Here is a 17387-nt window from a genome sequence, read left to right on the forward strand (position 1 = left end):
AATGGGCAAAATAAAGAGAGGGGCAACTTACGGTCGCCTCAAGGCGGTGGGAGGCGGTGGGCGAGAAGTCGAGGAGTCAGACTCGCACTTCCTGGCCAACGCCAAGGCTGAGTCCGACCACAAAGTCTCATGCCCGAGCAACGTGGTCAACAATGAGATACCCAAGAGGACATGGAAGAAACATGAGAAGAGGTCAGACACAGACAGAGTTTCCACAGGACGGTCTTGCAACGAGGTGATACGAATATCCAATATTAACATGGTTTACAAAGTAATGCATGAAACGAACAAAAAACAAGGTGCGTTTCTTTCCTTCCGCCGGCGGAATCACATACGGCACCCTTGAAGAACGCCAGAAACACCATCTACCATCGCCCAATGAAGCTGAACTCCGTGTCAACCATGATCTTCAACTAATGTGCTATCGCAGGACGCGTGTCACTGCATGAAACTATCTATCGTCATCCCGTCTTCTTTCCTGCATTACGCCCCTTATCATAACCGTCACTTTTCCTGGCCCTTTGTGTTGCTATCGAAGCACTAGATGGTGACTACCTAATCACCTGAAAAGAGTTCCCAGTTCAACAGCCTGATCTGCTGATCACACACACCTTGGCAGCTTATTCTTTGCTAAGTCGCTGGCTGTCGGCCTTTTCTTCCTGCTACTTTCAACTGGTGGTGGCAGTCTCCAATGTGGGTGACGGTTCTAAGAACCACGTCCTCACTCAGCAGCGGTACGAACACCGTTATCAACCTCGGGGATGCTGAGGATCATACTCTTCCTCCTCCCTTTCATCTGCTGGGTCATACTCCGTCGATCCACGCCAGCTTTGGGCCGTCTCAGCGACACTACTCGCTGAAGACCTCGAACCTTGACTTCCATGAATTCGAGGTAATCCAACTGTCCTTGGATCGTATTCCTCGTTCTCAATCATTGCTGGGTCGTACCGTGTCTGCTCTTCCTGATGTACTGCATCTGTTTGCTGGCTGACAATGCCCACAACCTTGGCGCCCAAGCTCTGTTGTCCGTCGCCCTTCTCTAAAGCCGGTAGCTCTATACGAAGTCGCTTACTGAAACGATTTACCTCGTCATCGTCTTCGTCAAAAGAGCGTGGTCGTTTCGGAGAAGCAGGAGGAGATGAGCAGTGTCGCTTTGCCAAGCTGCCGCTGGACTCGTCGGAATCATCGTCATAATCCGTGATGGAAGATATGCTTCGTTTTGCGCCAGAAGACGCGGAGGTTTTAGCGAGGGAGCTCTCAGTCGATGCTGCGCTGATCCATGATGTGGGATTTAAATTATCCAACTCCGCGCTCATCCACCGAGGCACGGCACTGCCAGTGAGGCCGCCGGTGTATCCCTCGTCGTACCTGGGGTTGTATTGGTAATACGTTCCTCTCTCCCCCTCTTGTCGCTCTCGCTCCTTCTGCTGCTTCTGGTCCTGCAGGCATCTTTCCGTCGAAAACGCGGGACAGTAGATTCCTGAACGACGATGATTTGGCTTCCTCGTCGGGCTCCTCCTCTCCTCCTCGTCCTCTTCTTCTTCTTCTTCCTCCTCTTCCTCGCTCGAACACTCCGCATCGCCAGGATCAACAACCCTAATCCCCTTGTCTTTGTGCACCTGCGGGAATCCCTTACCACCGACTTGCACCCTCGCCTCGCGAGTGCCTGGGGCTGCGTGGCCTGTCTGAGAAACCTTGGGTGGGTTCTTGGTTTTCGGGCTGATGTCCTGGTCGCCTTGCCCAGTGTAGTCGGGCAGGGTATAAGTACCATCATCGCCGGAGACGCTACCGGGTGCGGAAAGACGGCCGTCGCGAGGGACGAAGGTGAAGTCTTCCCGGAAGACGGTGGTGGAGGGGTATTCGCTTTGGTGGAAGGGGCCGGCGCTGTTGCGGCGCAGAGAGGGCTTGCTAGCGGAGGATATTTTAGGGGTTGTGGGCGGTTGTTGACCTAAGTTGGTGTTCATGGTGGCTGTTGTGATGCCAGCCGACGGAGGAGGCGCATTTGAGCGGGCTGTTCGGGCAGCCATGTCGAGTTCGAAATCGCGGCTGCTGACGCTGGTCCCATCGGAAGTGTACGCAAGTTTCAGGGGAGACGGAACGGGCTTTACTTTGCGATTTCTCTTGGGTGAAGAAGGACAAGGGGTAGGTGGTAGCCGAGGCGGCGGGGAAGAAAGGGGAGTTTCTTGCTGTTGACTGGGCGAGCTTCGTCCTTGTGACGAACCTTGGGAGCTAACCTTCGTACCATTCACTGGCATGGCAACGGGAGGAAGCTCGTCGTCACTATCGGACGAGCCTCCAGACTTTGATGTTGATGACGAGCCGGTGCATGAAGATTTGCTCGACCCCTCTTCTTCTTCTTCTTCCGGATAGTCCCAGTCTTCCTCGGAAGACCAGTCTGACGGCAATGATGGTGCACGGCTATAAACGCCAAAGTCGAGTGAAGGCCTGGTCCAGTTAATGGCGTTTCTTTCGACAGAGTCGTGGCCTTGTAGGCGTTCGGGCAGTATTGCGAGGTCGCCCAGGGGGTGGCGCTGTACGGCGTGGCCTCTCTCATACCAGGGGAGTGGATTATTTCTTTGATTACGCCGCTGCAGTTCCCGTTCATCTGCTTCCCACTGTTCGTCATCGAAATCAGGAAGCGAACTTGTTGATCTGGGCTCCTCACCGGTTGGAACAGGTTCATCTGGTTGGTTATTCGACGGCGGCAGCTCTGGCAACTCTTGCTCATCCTCATCATGTGGCTGGTCCAAACCGACGTTTGCTTTGCCGCGGTCACCCTCGCTACTTGCTCCTTCGCCGAACAGATCCTCGTCACTATCATTGAAGTGCCGTTCACCGTTGTTGGCCTGATCTTCGTTGCCATCCGGATCCGGGGAGTCGCGTCGTTCCTCATCATTACCACGGCCCTCTCCGTCGACATCGCTACCATCTGATGACGACGAAGACGAAGACGAGGACGATGAAGACAACGAACTGTCCGGCCTTTCTCCTCGGTCATGCGCAGGAGCTGCATCTTCATTCGATGACGAGGACGACGAACTGTCGGACGGCTCTTCCCCGAAACGTGTAACTGCATCTTCACTCTCTTCATCAGAGCGTTGCTCCTCTTGCTTTCCACTGGGGTGTGGCTCCTCTCCTTCTTCGTCGGGATGTTGCCACTCTTCCACATTATTAGGGTACTGCCACTCTACCACATCATGAGGGTGCAGCCACTCTACCTCATCTCCCCCCTTCTCATTATTATCAGCAACCGGGGCCTCAAGCAGTCCCGGTTGCTGCCCTCCAGCGGCAAACCCGCCAGACCACCCCCCTGCTACATACCCAGCGGGGACCAAATAGTGTTGTGGGGAAATGGCTTCAAGGGGAGGATTGACAACGATCGCAGGTTGGGGAGGAGTGTGTGGGAGTTGGGGGGAAGAAAGCACTGGTAGTGCTGGGGGAGGCGTGTCCTCGTAGTCAAATGGACCCAAGTGAGACGCGGGAGACGAGGGAGAGAGGCGAACTGGCGGCGTTTGGGGAGGAGGAGGTGGTGGGGTTGGCGTTCGGGGGTGTACTGCTTCTGAGCCGTCTTCGGGATTTAAATCTTCTCTAGGATCAGAGCTGTCACTGGGATCAGCATTTCCATCTGGATTCACCCCTGCGCCTCGCTCTGGATCCTCTTGGGACCCTGACTCCTGGCCCTCATGGACTACTACTGCCTGTTCTGGCTCCTGCTCTTGTTCTGACTCAGGCTCAGGCTGGGGCTCTGGCGCTGGTTGCTCGGCTTGCTCTGCATTCAACACATGTACCTCTTCGTTATCCCCTATTTCTATATGCGGGATGTTCCCATTTTCCAGCTGTTGGAGGTTCTGAGCACGAATCTGATCTCTGTTCAACAGCCGTTGCCGACCATCCTCTCCAAGCTCGTAATGGGGTATGTTGCCATTGGCCAATTCTTGAAGACGCTCACGCTGAGCACGAGTCTGACGACGTGGGAGGTTCGGATCGCCCCATGTTGCAGGCCTATTTTGTGGACCGATAAAGGCGTCCCTTCTTGGACGTCCCCGACGCCTGGGCTGGGGCTGGTCACTGTCCATTTTGTTATCTTGGACTGGTACTTTCGAGCGTTTGGTTGTCTGGGAGTGTGATCTGGTCTTTGTTGGAGCTACCAAGCTAGCTAGCTAGGTATGCTTTCCTGATTTGGAGTGTAAGCTTCCTCTCTCGCTGGTATGTTTTGTGTGTCTGCCGTGTGCGTTGCGTTTGGTCGTGTTGTTTGCTGTTCAAGTCTCGCTGGTGTTGTCCTCTCGGAACTTGCTTGTAAAGGTCATCTGGTTCTGTTACCGTTCAAACCATGTTCTCTTCATCTCTTGACAAGATATCGGACAATCAATCAATCCGTTCAGTTGCAAGGGCGAGAGCCCCCTTATGCGATCGCGGCATCTTGAGGATTTATACGGACACGCTTCGGTCTTTGCGTTATCAGGTTCTTCTTTGTCGTTCTAAACGGCTTGTCGAGAGCTTGTCGAGCTTGTTGACAATGAAGACAATGGAAACAATGTGTTATGATGGAAGCGAGACAAAGCGACTTGTGTGCCACCGTTAGATATTTTTAGATGGGAGTTACTGAAAGGTACCTATTTGTTAGTACACTCTTGTAGTCGAGATATTCGAATGTCTCTCTGCGTCAGGGACAGCTAGACGGTTGGTCCTGTTGATAATAGGACGAATAAGTTTACGGATTCAGCTTCATTTCATTTTCTGACGCTGCAATGAAGACTGAGTGTCAAGAGCAAGTCGTTGGCCTCTCTGCACCCAACTTCCAAGGCCTTTTCCGAATTGCTTCGTTTGCATTTTCTCACACTATCTGACAAAAGAACAAGCTCAAATGCCCAAACAAGCTATGTCAGTACATCTACCGTATGCCACAACCGAAATGGGTATTTTGGGGCATCTTAATTGCAACTAGCCAACCCTATACAAGTCAGGTAATGTGAATTGAATCGCGACAAGGAACCTCGACCCGAGCTACGACTGAACAAAGAATGTCACTGGCATTCTGACTCGACATCGTTGTCTTGTTTCAGGCGATAAACAAAGACGTAAAGTTTCTTGGGAACGAGTTATTTCACAATGCATTGTTACTTCGGTCATTCTTCAATAAAGAGAATCTACAATTGGTGACCTATGTAGGAACAATGCCCCTTCTTCACAAGTCATGGTTGCCGAGTTCTGGCAGAAAATAAAACCAAGAGTGAGGCCAGCCCAGACACTTTCACTTGGAGAGCTACTGCGGCTTTTCGATGCGGGTTCGAAAGGCACCTCTAGATCCGGGCCGAGGAGAAGAGAACTTGAACCCTCTCGCATTTCAAATGTCCAGAAGAATGGCCGCATTAACGACGTCCAAAGTCTGGGCTGAGATAGTGCAGACTGTTGGACTTTGAACAGCTTGAAACCGGAATGTCTGCTAGCATTCATCGTGATGAGGATTTTGCATCCGTGTATCAACAGCTGTGGTGAAACTATAACTTTCATGGTCATAAGTATCGTGCTGTGGGATGATGAAGGCCTAGAATGTAACAAGACATGGTCTGTTGATGTTTGTATGTATGCGCTTGCTGACTTTTGGTGAATTGGAAAGGCAGCAGACTAAATGGGGGTTTTTTTTTTCTTTTCTTTTTCTACTTCTTTTTTTTTTCTCTTTTTCTTCCGGTTGAGATCGTAGTCACAGCGCCGGTCGATGTTATGAAGCGACAAGGATATGAGGTAAAAGTCAAGACTCGCTAAGTAGGTATCTCCTAAGAGCTGCTTCAGCTTTATATTCTGGGTCTTGCGAGGTTTGATGGAAGTAATCAAAGTACCTGGGTAAATCTGTCGTAGGCAGGCCAGCAATTCACACCTCCACCTGATGAACTCGTATGTACTTGTAATGTGATGGTAGGAAGTCTTTCAGGAGGCGATGATACGCAGCCAGTGTATATACCTAAAGCTTCTAACGTGAAAACGTGCAAGACAAGGAAGGCCCTTTGGGTCAAGTATACCGACCTCTAAGACCACACACTTGACTCGTGAATCTCGACCAAATTATTCTATCGAGGGATCGACCTGTAGATAATCCGAGAACCAGATCAAACAACAGAGGCTAAAATTTTGGAAAATCGGTGGTATCATTTGCCCGCCGTTATCCGCTATATGACGTGAATGTAATACCACAGAGTACAAAAGGTAACTGAAGAGTCTTCAGCAAGTGGTGGGCGACCGCCATTATAAGACGATGTGCCAGCCCCTCAGTATTTGACGGTTAGACCTCTTTGCATATGATGCCGGTTCAGGGCAGTGTTATAAGGAAGGGACGAACTTGTTGACCTGCTAGCGCTGACCAGCCCGTTGATAGGTTATCTTCAATGGCGCCATCCTGTTTGCGAACCAGTTATCATCTCATCTGAGACCAGATCCCACGGAAACAGTGATTCTGTCACTTCCCCATAACAATGGAGGTAAGGCAGGTACGACAGGCCTACCGCTGAGCAGAAAGGATGAACTAAAAACTCAGCACAGGTTTCCATTGCAGGCGTCCAGCGTCCTCATCATCAACCTCGCAAAACGTATTTCATCTCAATTGATGTCAACTCTGACCAGTTCAGGCAAATCGAATCCATATCGAAATACAGATTAGTTTCAAAATGGGGTGGTTTTTGCCTGCCCGAAGAACCCACCGTCGGTCCACCATTAAACGCGCGCCAGGCGAGTCGCGACATGAAACGGATAAATTTCTTTCTCGCCGGCAATCACTTTTCTGACCCAAGTTAAAACATCACCGCCGACAACAAACTGTAAGGACAACGCCATGATTATGGCTACCGACCTAGAAACTGACGATCGATACGATGATTCTTCCTCCGAATTTGAGCCATGGTATGTCATTGAGCTCGAGTCGCGCTGCGGGGCCTGCACCGAGACCATCACGCAGGAGACCCCGGTCATTGTTTGTACAACCCCCTTTTCCTGTGCATTCCATAAGGTGGCCTTGCCTGACTGAAGTTTAGTAATCGGATGCCGGAATAGAATGGTCTATCTTGGGCGCACTGCTACAGTCGCTTTCCCCAAAACCTTTGTGCATCTTGTGGATGCATACCTCGATGAGAAAACAGAAGTAAATCTGTGTAACCTGTGCTCTATATCGACAGAATGCTCCGAACACGGCACAGATCCCGACAGACTCCATGTGGCCACTGCCGTACATAAGGACTGCTTCGTGATTGCGAAACAGTCATGCCCTCTCGCTCCCCGCCTGACGTGCGAACGGATCTGGGAACTTGCTGTGGCGAGAAATCCGTGGCCCCATGGGTTCCAACCCCCAAAATCCCTCTCCCTTGAAAGCCCTTATCTCATGAGCCCACAGGCCGTCAATCAGGTTGCTTCAATCCTCAACATTTCCCAGCTGAAAAACTTTCCCTCCGAATTGGTCGAACGAATCCGGTCGTATTCACCAGGAGATACTCCGTTTTGGAGGGCTGTAGCTGCTCTGACAGTTGCATCTTCGCTGCCTGACCTTCCAATCTTTGCTGAGCAACGCGTGAAGATATGTCACATACTGCACTGGAAAAGAGGCGAAGAAATAGTGACAGTAGGACCCAGAGGCCAAGACGATGTTCTCCGTCTTACTTTCGACGTAGATGGGATCCGAGAGATCGAACGGTTTTGCCAGCGACCGCAGTGCGAAGAGCGGCAAAAGCACAACCGCAGATTTGCCTACGTTCTCTTGGGTACGAAACGCGACGAACTTGCTTTGGATAAGAAACACGGCGAATTTTCGCGCAGATTTGCCTACTGCAGAAATGGCCTTTTGCGACTCGCCTTCGATGCCGACGATATATATTTTGACAATAAGCATGAGGTACTGTTACCTTTTTTGCCGCGCATTTGGAACACACCTACGCCCCCAAACTTGACCAATTGTAATTACTTGTACCACGAGGAGAGTTTCAAGGTCTTTTCAACCGGGTATTATGTCAATCTAGACTCCGTCTCTGGCATTACATTTGTCTATCGCGGCAAAAAACTCGTGGCGATCCACCCTCATCGCGGCGATGACGTTGAGATGAACTGTCCTAAGGTCTCATCTTCCGGCTCTTCAAGGATACAGGAAGCCTGCTTCTTCCTGCCCGTCAGCAAGGAGGATGCCATCCTCGGAATAGGTGTAGGGATCTATCAGAATGCGTTTGTGGTAGTGGTACGTTTCTGGACCCCAAGTTATCTTGTTTGCTGCCTTACCTTCCTCAGTTTCACCTGCCACATGCTTCCGAATGAGTCTCTAAGAAATACCTGTTTTTTTCCGCCACGCCCCCGATTTCTACCGTGCTATTTCTCAAATCTCTAACATATCGATCGTATCACAGGTCAAGAAACGTTTGTCCGGTGATGCTGTCATCGGCCTGCCTTGCCCCGATCCGCCTGGAGATGACCCCAGATGGGAGGGTCCTGACGAGGATGAAGGAGACTTTTTTGACAAAGAGGAGTTCTTTTGGGGTCAACGCGATCCGGTAGCTCTGGTCTACGGAATTCCGGGCAAGAAGAAATATTTGGATATGTTGGGAGGCTATCGGGGTACTCCAGCGAAACCTAAATGGGAAGGTTGGAAAGGGACGATTCCTCACCTATGGCCCAGTGGTCTTTTCAGCTTGGATGATGATGAAGATCTCCGGTTTTACACTCGTGCTCCCCTCCGTGGGGTCGTCGCCGCCCAGATGTTTTACTATCCTTCTCGTCGAAATCGGCCGACAGAACGTGTCTGCTCAGGGATTATCTTTCATTACGACAACGGCGGCTCGCGGGTAGTTGGAGAGATTCGACTCGAGAACCGCGCCAAGCTTGCGGGCGAGACGATAATCAACCCCAAGCTCATTTGTCTGGAGTCCGATATACTCCCAGGGTTTGGCACGCCGAACATCCACCTCGTGACAGAGTCCGAAATCGAGAGTGGAACACATCCTGACGATTGGGGCTGGTCCTTCGACGATTGCCCCCGGTTTCCAGGAATGGCCTTCACATGCCACCCCATGAAAGGCACAATCAACTGGTGGTTTACTGCACGTCAACGGAACAGCATTGAAATTTATGAATGGGCAGAAGACTGATGTTGTTGGACTTCATGTACACAATTCGTTTCGTGATGATGATACCCACAACTTGGAAAGGGCGGCAGTAGCAAATATACAACTACCAGATGGATCGGTACGGATAGAGCACGTTTGTCCTTAGTCTACCTTTCAGTTGAAACAAATTGCCATGGGCATTCTCCCCGTCAACTGGACGTGCAATGCACTCACCCACTGTAACTTGCCTGGAAGCCCGCTGTAACCAAAAGTCCACGCATCTGATTTCACCCTTACGTCGCTTGATCTTGTGCAATCACAGCAATTTGCGAAGAAATCTTTTTTTTTTGTCCCATGGTGCCGTTGGTACTACAGACTAAAGCCATATACTATCACGACAAAATTTCACACGACAGCACTCGTTGAGAGCTTCAAACTGCATAGTGTCCAACGAGGGTTTTGGCGTTTGATCAAGTTGTCCGCCCCTCCGGCCTTCCTGTGGGGCAAATCCGAGAGCAGCACAATGTCCGTCTGTCTAATGTCATGCAATCACAAGGTAGCCGACCAGAGGCAATCATGGATACACTCCCCCTTCATCAAGACTAGCAAAATGTTCAAGAGCGGTAATATCCTTAACATTGTCAGTATGTGGCTCGACCTTTCACAAAGCAATGATGACTGTTGCTTGGGGCAATTCGCTCTATCCGACTTCGATCGATAGGGGTATCCTTGAAATGGTTGATGTCACCTTTGACGTTGACTTGGGAAGGCATAGGGAAATGCTCAGGATGTATAAGCCCCAGCTTGGATGATGCATCCATATCCGCACAGGAAGGAACCTCACTGCTTAGATAAGTTCCAATACCACAAGACCTTCTACTGGAATCTTGATGCTTTCAAATTTACCCAAGGGAATTTGACCAAATATTTTCAAGCATCGCCCCAACCCAACTACAACAATAGACTTCAGCCCTGATGCCTGAAAAAATAACTTTCCCTCGCAATCTTGTACCAAATCGACAACTTCTCCTTCTTCTTCTTCTCCCCAGCCGCTGCTGCTGCTGCTGCTGCCGTAGCCCCACCCTCCAGCTTCTCAAATGACCCTGAGGCCATCAGCACAAACGCCGCCCCCAGCGTCCCCAGCGTAAACGCCGTAAGAACCCACGCTCCCACCTTATCCCCCTTCGTCAACTCCCTCAGCTCCGTCGGATCAACCACTCCCTTCCCCGTCCCCGCATGCGGATTCCCTTTACTCGTTCCCCCGGTCTCCCCCGTCAGCGGCGCCCCTTTATTACCCGGTTTTCCATCCCCTGGGTTTTCGTTGAACACCAACAACGATGACAAAGCCGCCAACACGCTCATCTCCTGCCCTGCTCCCGTCAACCCATCGTACCCGCCCGTCGTCCAGCGGAAGCCGCACGCTCGGCCGTCGTGGAGGGGACCACGGCACGAGTTGACGGCCGCGGCGGTAGAGTTGCGCAAAGCTCGCATGATCGGGTCGCGTGTGAATGGCGCGAGTTGCGTGGTGGTTGCCATCCACCGGTGCGTGTAACCCTTGAAGGAGAGCATGTCGGTCTTGCAGAGGATGACGGTGGGCGTCTCGCAAGAGAGCTCGATCATGGGGCCGGCGTGGAAGAAGAAGGCTATGGTCCGGTCGAGGAGGGCTTGGACGCGGTTCTTCCAGACGACTTGTTCTGGACCTTTTGTCTGTTTTTTTTCCGGTTAGTCGGTCTGGTTTTGGCTCCGCGATATACAACCGGCCACGGGGTCGACGGCGGGAAATTCGGCAACTTACAAAGCTATACATGAAGGCCGCCCCTTGTAGGAATATTGCCGCGTTATATGAGAACTGCGCCTTGAACACATCCGTACAATTCACCCCCGTATGCGCTCCATCGTACACATTCCCGTCCTCGGTCATCAACCCGACTGCCATCATCCAATCCCATGTCTTTCTTGCATGGTGCGCGTACGTTTCGTTTCCCGTGTACCTCGCCAGTCTGGCGCCGAGGTTGAAGAAGATACCTGAGACAGTACAGCTCATGTATTAGTTAGAAGTGGGCGACTTTAGGAAAGCTTGGCCTGCTTACCGTTGCTAATCGAGTTCTTATAATCATACCCGATATTCGCCATCGGTATCTGCCATCGCAACCCACCACCACACACGTCATCATGTCTTCCAGGATCCGCCTGGGTGTGAAACACCGCCTGAGCGAGCTGCAACCACTGAGGCTTATCAGCCGGTGGGTCAGGAAAGCCGATCTCGGCTGCGAGCATAGCGGATAGGCCCCAGAAACCCTGGTCGTCGTTGCCCATAGATATGGTATAGTTCTCGGGCATGTACGCGTTGAGCGGCGGGCCCGTATGGAAGAGCATGGAGGAGGTGATCAGCTCGTTGTAAGACGAGTCGCCCGTGTAGTGCCAGTAGTCCATCAGGGTGCCCCAGAGCGCACCCGATTCCCACCAGTAGTAGTCGCCGGCGGGGGGAGGGCCGGGGAGGATGCCGGGCGTTTGGCCGGGTTCGGAGCCATGGTAGTAGGTGAGGAGGTCCGAGGCGACAAGAGAGGCGGCGCGTTTGATGGAGTCTGGAGACAGTAGCACGCACAGGATGGTGTTAGTGAGTCTGGGATGTGGAAGGATACATATATTTTGGACGAAGGGGAGATTGATGACTTGGGAGTAGTGTACCTGGAGAGTTCAAGTCAACTTGGAGAGCTGCCAGGGCCTGGCGGGCTACCCAAAAAGCTGTGATAGCTATATTACGCATTGTCCTTACCTCTAGTCTGGAGACATGGGTTAACTGTATCGACGTTGAATCCAATCTTCAAGTTGCGAGTTTCTTCAGGACACGAGCAACCAGGCGGGAAGAGATAAAACAGAGAAGCGGCCAGGGAGGAGAGTGCTGAAGCTCCCCATTCCAACGCGTGATCCAAGTACCAACTCACGGACACGCGGGGAATACAGAACGCCCGGCATGTTGCTCGAGTCCTGTATGCTTGCAAGTAGGAATGCAACTTTGGAGGGGCTGTTCATACCCGTGTGATTCTGTGAAGCACCAGCTGTCATCGGACGACGGGAGCCGATCTTGTTCGTCCCAGATTGGGTGACGCCAAATGTCCTAGCGCCACAACGTTCTCGAGCGCCTGTTTCTGTAAGGGGAGAAACGTGCACACCTGTGCATATTGGAGATGTGGTCATGGCGATATCCTAGTGGTGTCTCAAAACTCGGTGTACCCGATATCTCGAGGTGGTGGAACTCGACGTCTTTGATGCCTTTAATATAACCCTATTCTCCATGTTAGACATAATCATTGTCGTAGTGGTGAAAAGAGGAAGAAAGGCGATAACTTGCTCGCCGTCAATGAGATCGGTCTTGGGATGCTGCACGGAGATATCGGACGAACCGGTGCACCGGCCGATCTACCGTTCGTGTTCCTGGAATCTCTGTCGTCATGATGGCCGTATCGTATTGGAACCCTCCACAGTCATAGAGACCATCTCGCATGTTTTAGAAAATGTGCTTCTAGCCTTCAGTCCTAAGCATTGAACTAATGACTGCCTCGTACCCAGTCTGAATTTCTAGTCTCGATATTGTTCATACCACCAATCGTGGGACACTCGACAGTCGGCATCATCTCACGTTGCACGCCGTACAACCAACCGGTGGTACGATGTTTTCGGAAATTTGTCATCTCAGGCGCCTCCATAGCCGTCCGTCCATGATTCAGTGATATCCCTTGCGTCAGCTCCCCTCATAAGACATTCTGATCCCGGAGGTTTGTTATATTTGGGTTGATTCTCCATTTGAGAAACAAACTTTTCGGAGACCAAACAATATCGACATGAAATGCTTCCACACATTTTGCAAGTCTGGGGCTGTTAGTCACCATGAGAGCAACAAAAGGGTATCTTCTCTATATTCAAATTTTGGGTGACTGACGCGTTCACAATGAGCCTGTTTCAATAACCAGTTTTAACCAACCAATGTAACGCTTGAACATGATCCAGCAAGTTGACAACTTAACCCCAAGTACCACCGCCACCACCACCACGTCCGCCTCTCCTCTGCGCACTAAGACGCCAATCGTCCGCGCCGGCGTACTTGTTGTACAGCGGTTCGATCCGTTCAGCCTTCTTCCGCTTCGATAGCTTGTCGGTCGGCGCCATCTTGAAGAAGGTCGGTGCGGCCTCGACCAGCCACTTCGGCTCGATGCTGGTTGTGTAATGCATGTACTCACGGGTGGTCAAGACCAAGGTGTGATAAACGACCCACTCAGCTTGCTTGCCGAAGAGCGCCGAGCTGGGATGGAGATACACAGGCGTGCCTTCGATCAGCGTCTTGTAACCCTCTTGAGGGTCCTTGCGAGCCGCGTTGCGGAAGAAACCGGCGCAAAGGGCTTGCCGGACCTTGTTGGTATCACGGCCACAGCTGATGACGGGATGCCTGTGGCGATCCATGATCTTGACAATCTGGTCACGCACATCTTTGGCGCGTCGCATAGAACGTGCCTGGATGAAGTTCTCGAAACACCAAGGGTTCGCATACCCGTTGTTTTTCCACGAGTTGTAGACGTTGAGGAGGGTCAAATGATCTCCATGAGGATCGTGGAATTTGGCCTTCTTCTGGTCCGCCTGAGCTTGCTTCTCCTTGGGGCGATAAAAGACATTGGGGAGGTTGAGCATGGCGACAATAGTCACCATCTCGTCTGAACAGCCCTTTTCCACAGAGGCAATAAGAACTTTAGCAAGGGCTGGCTCCATTGGGAAATCAGCCATCTTTCTTCCAAGGCGTGTCAAAAGACCTTCGTCGTCCAGCGCAGCGAGGGCGTAGAGCTCTTCCAGGGCTGTAAGCATAGTATTGACGGGAGGTGGGTCCATAAAGTCGAACCGGAGAAGGTCATTGATGCCCATAGCCTTCAGCATAAGGATAGTGTTGGACAGATTCTGGCGCTGAATTTCGGGGATTGTGGTAGGCAACATTTCAGACTGGTATGCGGCTTCTGTATACAAGCGGAAGCACTTTCCTGGTCCTGTTCTACCAGCTCGACCGGCTCTCTGGTTGGCTTGAGCCTGGGAAATAGGAGTGACAACCAACGAGTCCATGCCGAGTTTGGGGTCGTATGCGTTCTGCTTGACGAACCCTGGATCAACAACGTAGTAAATATGGTCGATCGTGATGGATGTCTCCGCAATGTTGGTCGCGATAACAACCTTTCGACTCCCTGGCGGTGCTGGGTCGAAAATCCTACTCTGCATCTCACTAGGAAGGGCAGAGTAAACGGGCAAGATGAGAAGCTCAGGAACGTTAGGACCCAAGGCTTTCATCCGTTCGTATAGAATTTCGCAAGCCGTGTCAATTTCTTCCTGTCCTGTCAAGAACAAAAGGATGTCGCCCATTGGCTCGCTGAGATGGATTTGCATGACGGTGGTGAGAGCGGCATCCAAGTAGTCTGACTCTGGTTCACGGGAGTAAAGAATCTCGACAGGAAATGTACGACCAGGGATGGTAAAGATGGGGCATTGGTTGAAGTACTCGCTGAACTTGTCGGCATCCAAGGTAGCACTGGTGACGATAACCTTGAGGTCCTCCCTTCTCTTCATTGTCTTTTTCAACAGGGCAAAGAGCACATCGGTGGCGATGGTACGTTCGTGGGCCTCATCAAGCATAATGACCGAATATCTCTTAAGATCGGGGTCGATCAGGATCTCTCTCTGAAGCATACCGTCGGTCATATACTTGATCTTGGTTGCTGGGCTGGTGACGTCCTCGAATCTGATGGTATAACCGACTTCTTGGCCAAGCTGGCAGCCGACTTCTTCAGAAACACGTTTCGCAACGGACACGGCGGCGACACGGCGAGGCTGCGTACATCCAATCATCCCATTGTTAGTAAAGCCGGCTTCTGCCAGGTATTGAGTGAGTTGTGTCGTCTTTCCGGATCCCGTCTCGCCGACAACAATCAGGACCTGGTTTTCCCTCACAGCAGTGATCAGTTGTTCTCTGAAGGCAAAGACGGGGAGAGATTCTCGTTGCTCCTTGATGCTCATGTTGGTGCGCCTGCCTAGCGACACTTCTTTGGGTGCAACGGCCCTCTTCCACTCAGGAACAGCATCGGGAGCCGCTGGTGCCGCTTGAGCGTTTTTGCGCAAATCACTAGCAAACTTTCTAGTCTCCGGGTTGGCCATAGGATCTTGCCATTGGGAGGACAAGTCAACCTTTTTCTCCTCTGCCTTTTTAGCTTCAGTCTCCTGCTGCCGCAGTTCCTTCCGTTCTTTGGCAAGATTGGTGCCTGCCATGGCGGCGCGGTTAAGGGACCCGTCGGGAGCCTTAACAACGCGGATGGGTGACAGCTCGAGAGACTGTTTGGTCTGTCCAGCCAGAAACGGAGGTTCCTCGTCTCGAACCTCAATATCGACATCCTCCTCAAGCTCCATCTGTCCCTCGCCTTTGAGTGTTGCCTGGTAATCCTCTTCAAGTTCTGGGTAATCGGATGCCTTCGCAATGCCTGCCGCAATCATTTGACGAATCTCCCATCTTTCAGGAGACGTCATCCTCTTTTTGTGTTGCCTGGCATTTGCTGTCGCCTGGAATGCTCCCTTGTCACCAAAGCCATTGGTGACAACATTCTTTGCATCGTATCCTCCTCTCCCGCCCAATGCCTCCATATTGGCGCCCGAACCTATCCGCAATTGCGGTGCGAGGTCCATACCCGTCTCTTGGTCTACGTCCTTCATCGACAAACCTACTCTACCTCCCTCGAGCTTAATGACTTTGACTTTGACTTCCTGACCCTTGGATAAGAGATCCGAAGGGTGGTTGACACGCTGACCGAAAGCGGATACATGCACCAAGCCGTCAATCTTGCCCTTAACGCCATGCAGGTTGACAAAGGCACCAAAGTCCTTGATTCCCGTGACGTGGCCTTCGTAAACCTTGTAGAGAATGGGAGTTTCGTCCACCTCGCGCGGTGGTGGCCGTCGGAAATCACCATCGTATTCATCATCATATCGGCCCTTCCGTCGGCCCCTTGGTGGCGAAATTGACCTCGACCTTGACCTCGACCTTGACCGGTATCGCTCCTTGCGCTTCCTCTTCCCGTAGTCGTCTGCATAGTCGTCTCGTTCGGGGGTACGGCTTCGTTTCCTAGGTCGTTCTTTCTCCGCTCTCTTAGGCTCGAGGCTCTCAAGCAATGCCAGGGTGTCGTCGATGACATCCACCTCCTTGTCCGGGATGGACAGACCCTTGAACACCTTTGTCTTTTCCTCGGCAGATTGACCATGCTTCTCGTTTTCATCGGCGCGGGTCTGTCCATGATTTTGGCCCTTGAACTTTGGGTGCAAGGTCAGGACAAGTCTGTCGATACTCTCGACCAAGCTGGGCGGGAAGTCGGCGCCGATGGTGGCCAACTTCTGCTTGAACTCGTCGAATGACCCGCATTCTACTCGTTGGGCGATGATGAACTCGGCGAGGGTCTTTTCGCTGACCCCCAAGTGGTTCTGCAACTCGGACGTGACCTTGGACACGAGCGACAGAAGCTCGAGGCTCTCCAAGTCGTCCATCGCGGTGGCCGTCTGGTGGCTTCAGTGATTTGTGGCTATCGTCCGTGGATAAAATCGGAAGTTGTATGAACGTCTGTCAAGCAAGGGCGAGCGTTATGACAGGGAATTCGACAGCTCCCGTCAACAATGGAGGGGAGATCTGTTGTGATGGCTTAAGTTTTCGCAAAAGGACCAGAAATCCGGCACCTCGAGACGATGTTGGGAGATACAGTGACAACGAATTGCCTGTAGCGGACGCGAAAAGCCGAAAAGTGCAGTGATGCGCGCGGCCTGTCCATTGCCAGAGGCCAGCAACAGCGAGGCTCCACGACCCGCCAAGAAATGGAAACTGCCGGAGAGTTCCCGTGACTCATCGTTTTATCCCATCTATCACAGCCACTTAAAATGTTATGGTTTTGGAAGCGCACGAGCCAGTCATCGATGCCAGTCATTAAAGGGAACCTTGATGGCCACATAACCCTAACCCCTACCCCTTCTCTACCGGTCAGAATTCAGTCCCTTGAAGAGTTGAAGGAAGGTCTTCCCTTTGCCCCTGTCGTTCAGGTGGTCGAATTGGGCGGGGTTCCTGTGTGGTAGCTTACGCAAGCTCCCCTGGCGCAGGGCCTGGCCTCTTCCGTCGGCGCGTGACCCGCCCAGTGACGAAGCCCCATCGGTTGCATCATTGAGGATCCGCAGCCTCTCCATCAGTCCATCTTTCCTCCATTCGTCTTACATCGTTTTGGATGCTGCTTGAACATTACCATAAACATCAACACC

The 17387-nt window shown here is 51.9% G+C and overlaps 4 protein-coding genes across 4 annotated transcripts; 1 reads left to right on the forward strand and 3 right to left on the reverse strand.

Moving 5' to 3' along the window:
* Positions 1-414: 414 nt before the first annotated feature.
* Positions 415-4348, reverse strand: B0T23DRAFT_217104 (uncharacterized protein). The gene has a single exon (XM_062833662.1). It carries the CDS (start codon positions 4074-4076, stop codon positions 750-752), a length of 3327 nt encoding a protein of 1108 aa, XP_062690016.1. The 5' UTR covers positions 4077-4348; the 3' UTR covers positions 415-749.
* Positions 4349-6817: 2469 nt separating this feature from the next.
* B0T23DRAFT_217141 (uncharacterized protein) lies at positions 6818-9256 on the forward strand. Its single transcript, XM_062833663.1, has 3 exons — positions 6818-6961; positions 7023-8209; positions 8376-9256. The coding sequence occupies exons 2-3, from the start codon at positions 7043-7045 to the stop codon at positions 9111-9113; spliced, it is 1905 nt and encodes a 634-aa protein (XP_062690017.1). The 5' UTR covers positions 6818-6961; positions 7023-7042; the 3' UTR covers positions 9114-9256.
* A 781-nt stretch (positions 9257-10037) lies between these two features.
* Positions 10038-11838, reverse strand: B0T23DRAFT_324059 (mannan endo-1,6-alpha-mannosidase; the record flags this gene model as incomplete). The annotated part of the gene is made up of 4 exons (XM_062835388.1): positions 10038-10778; positions 10867-11096; positions 11162-11656; positions 11760-11838. The coding sequence occupies 4 exons, from the start codon at positions 11836-11838 to the stop codon at positions 10038-10040; spliced, it is 1545 nt and encodes a 514-aa protein (XP_062690018.1).
* Positions 11839-12854: 1016 nt separating this feature from the next.
* B0T23DRAFT_217167 (ATP-dependent RNA helicase DHX8) lies at positions 12855-16895 on the reverse strand. The gene has a single exon (XM_062833664.1). The coding sequence runs from the start codon at positions 16629-16631 to the stop codon at positions 13092-13094; it is 3540 nt and encodes a 1179-aa protein (XP_062690019.1). The 5' UTR covers positions 16632-16895; the 3' UTR covers positions 12855-13091.
* Between the last annotated feature and the right edge of the window lie 492 nt (positions 16896-17387).

The sequence above is a fragment of the Neurospora hispaniola genome, assembly GCF_033458365.1.
Source record: "Neurospora hispaniola strain FGSC 10403 chromosome Unknown B0T23scaffold_7, whole genome shotgun sequence".
In the NCBI taxonomy this organism is placed as follows: domain Eukaryota; kingdom Fungi; phylum Ascomycota; class Sordariomycetes; order Sordariales; family Sordariaceae; genus Neurospora; species Neurospora hispaniola.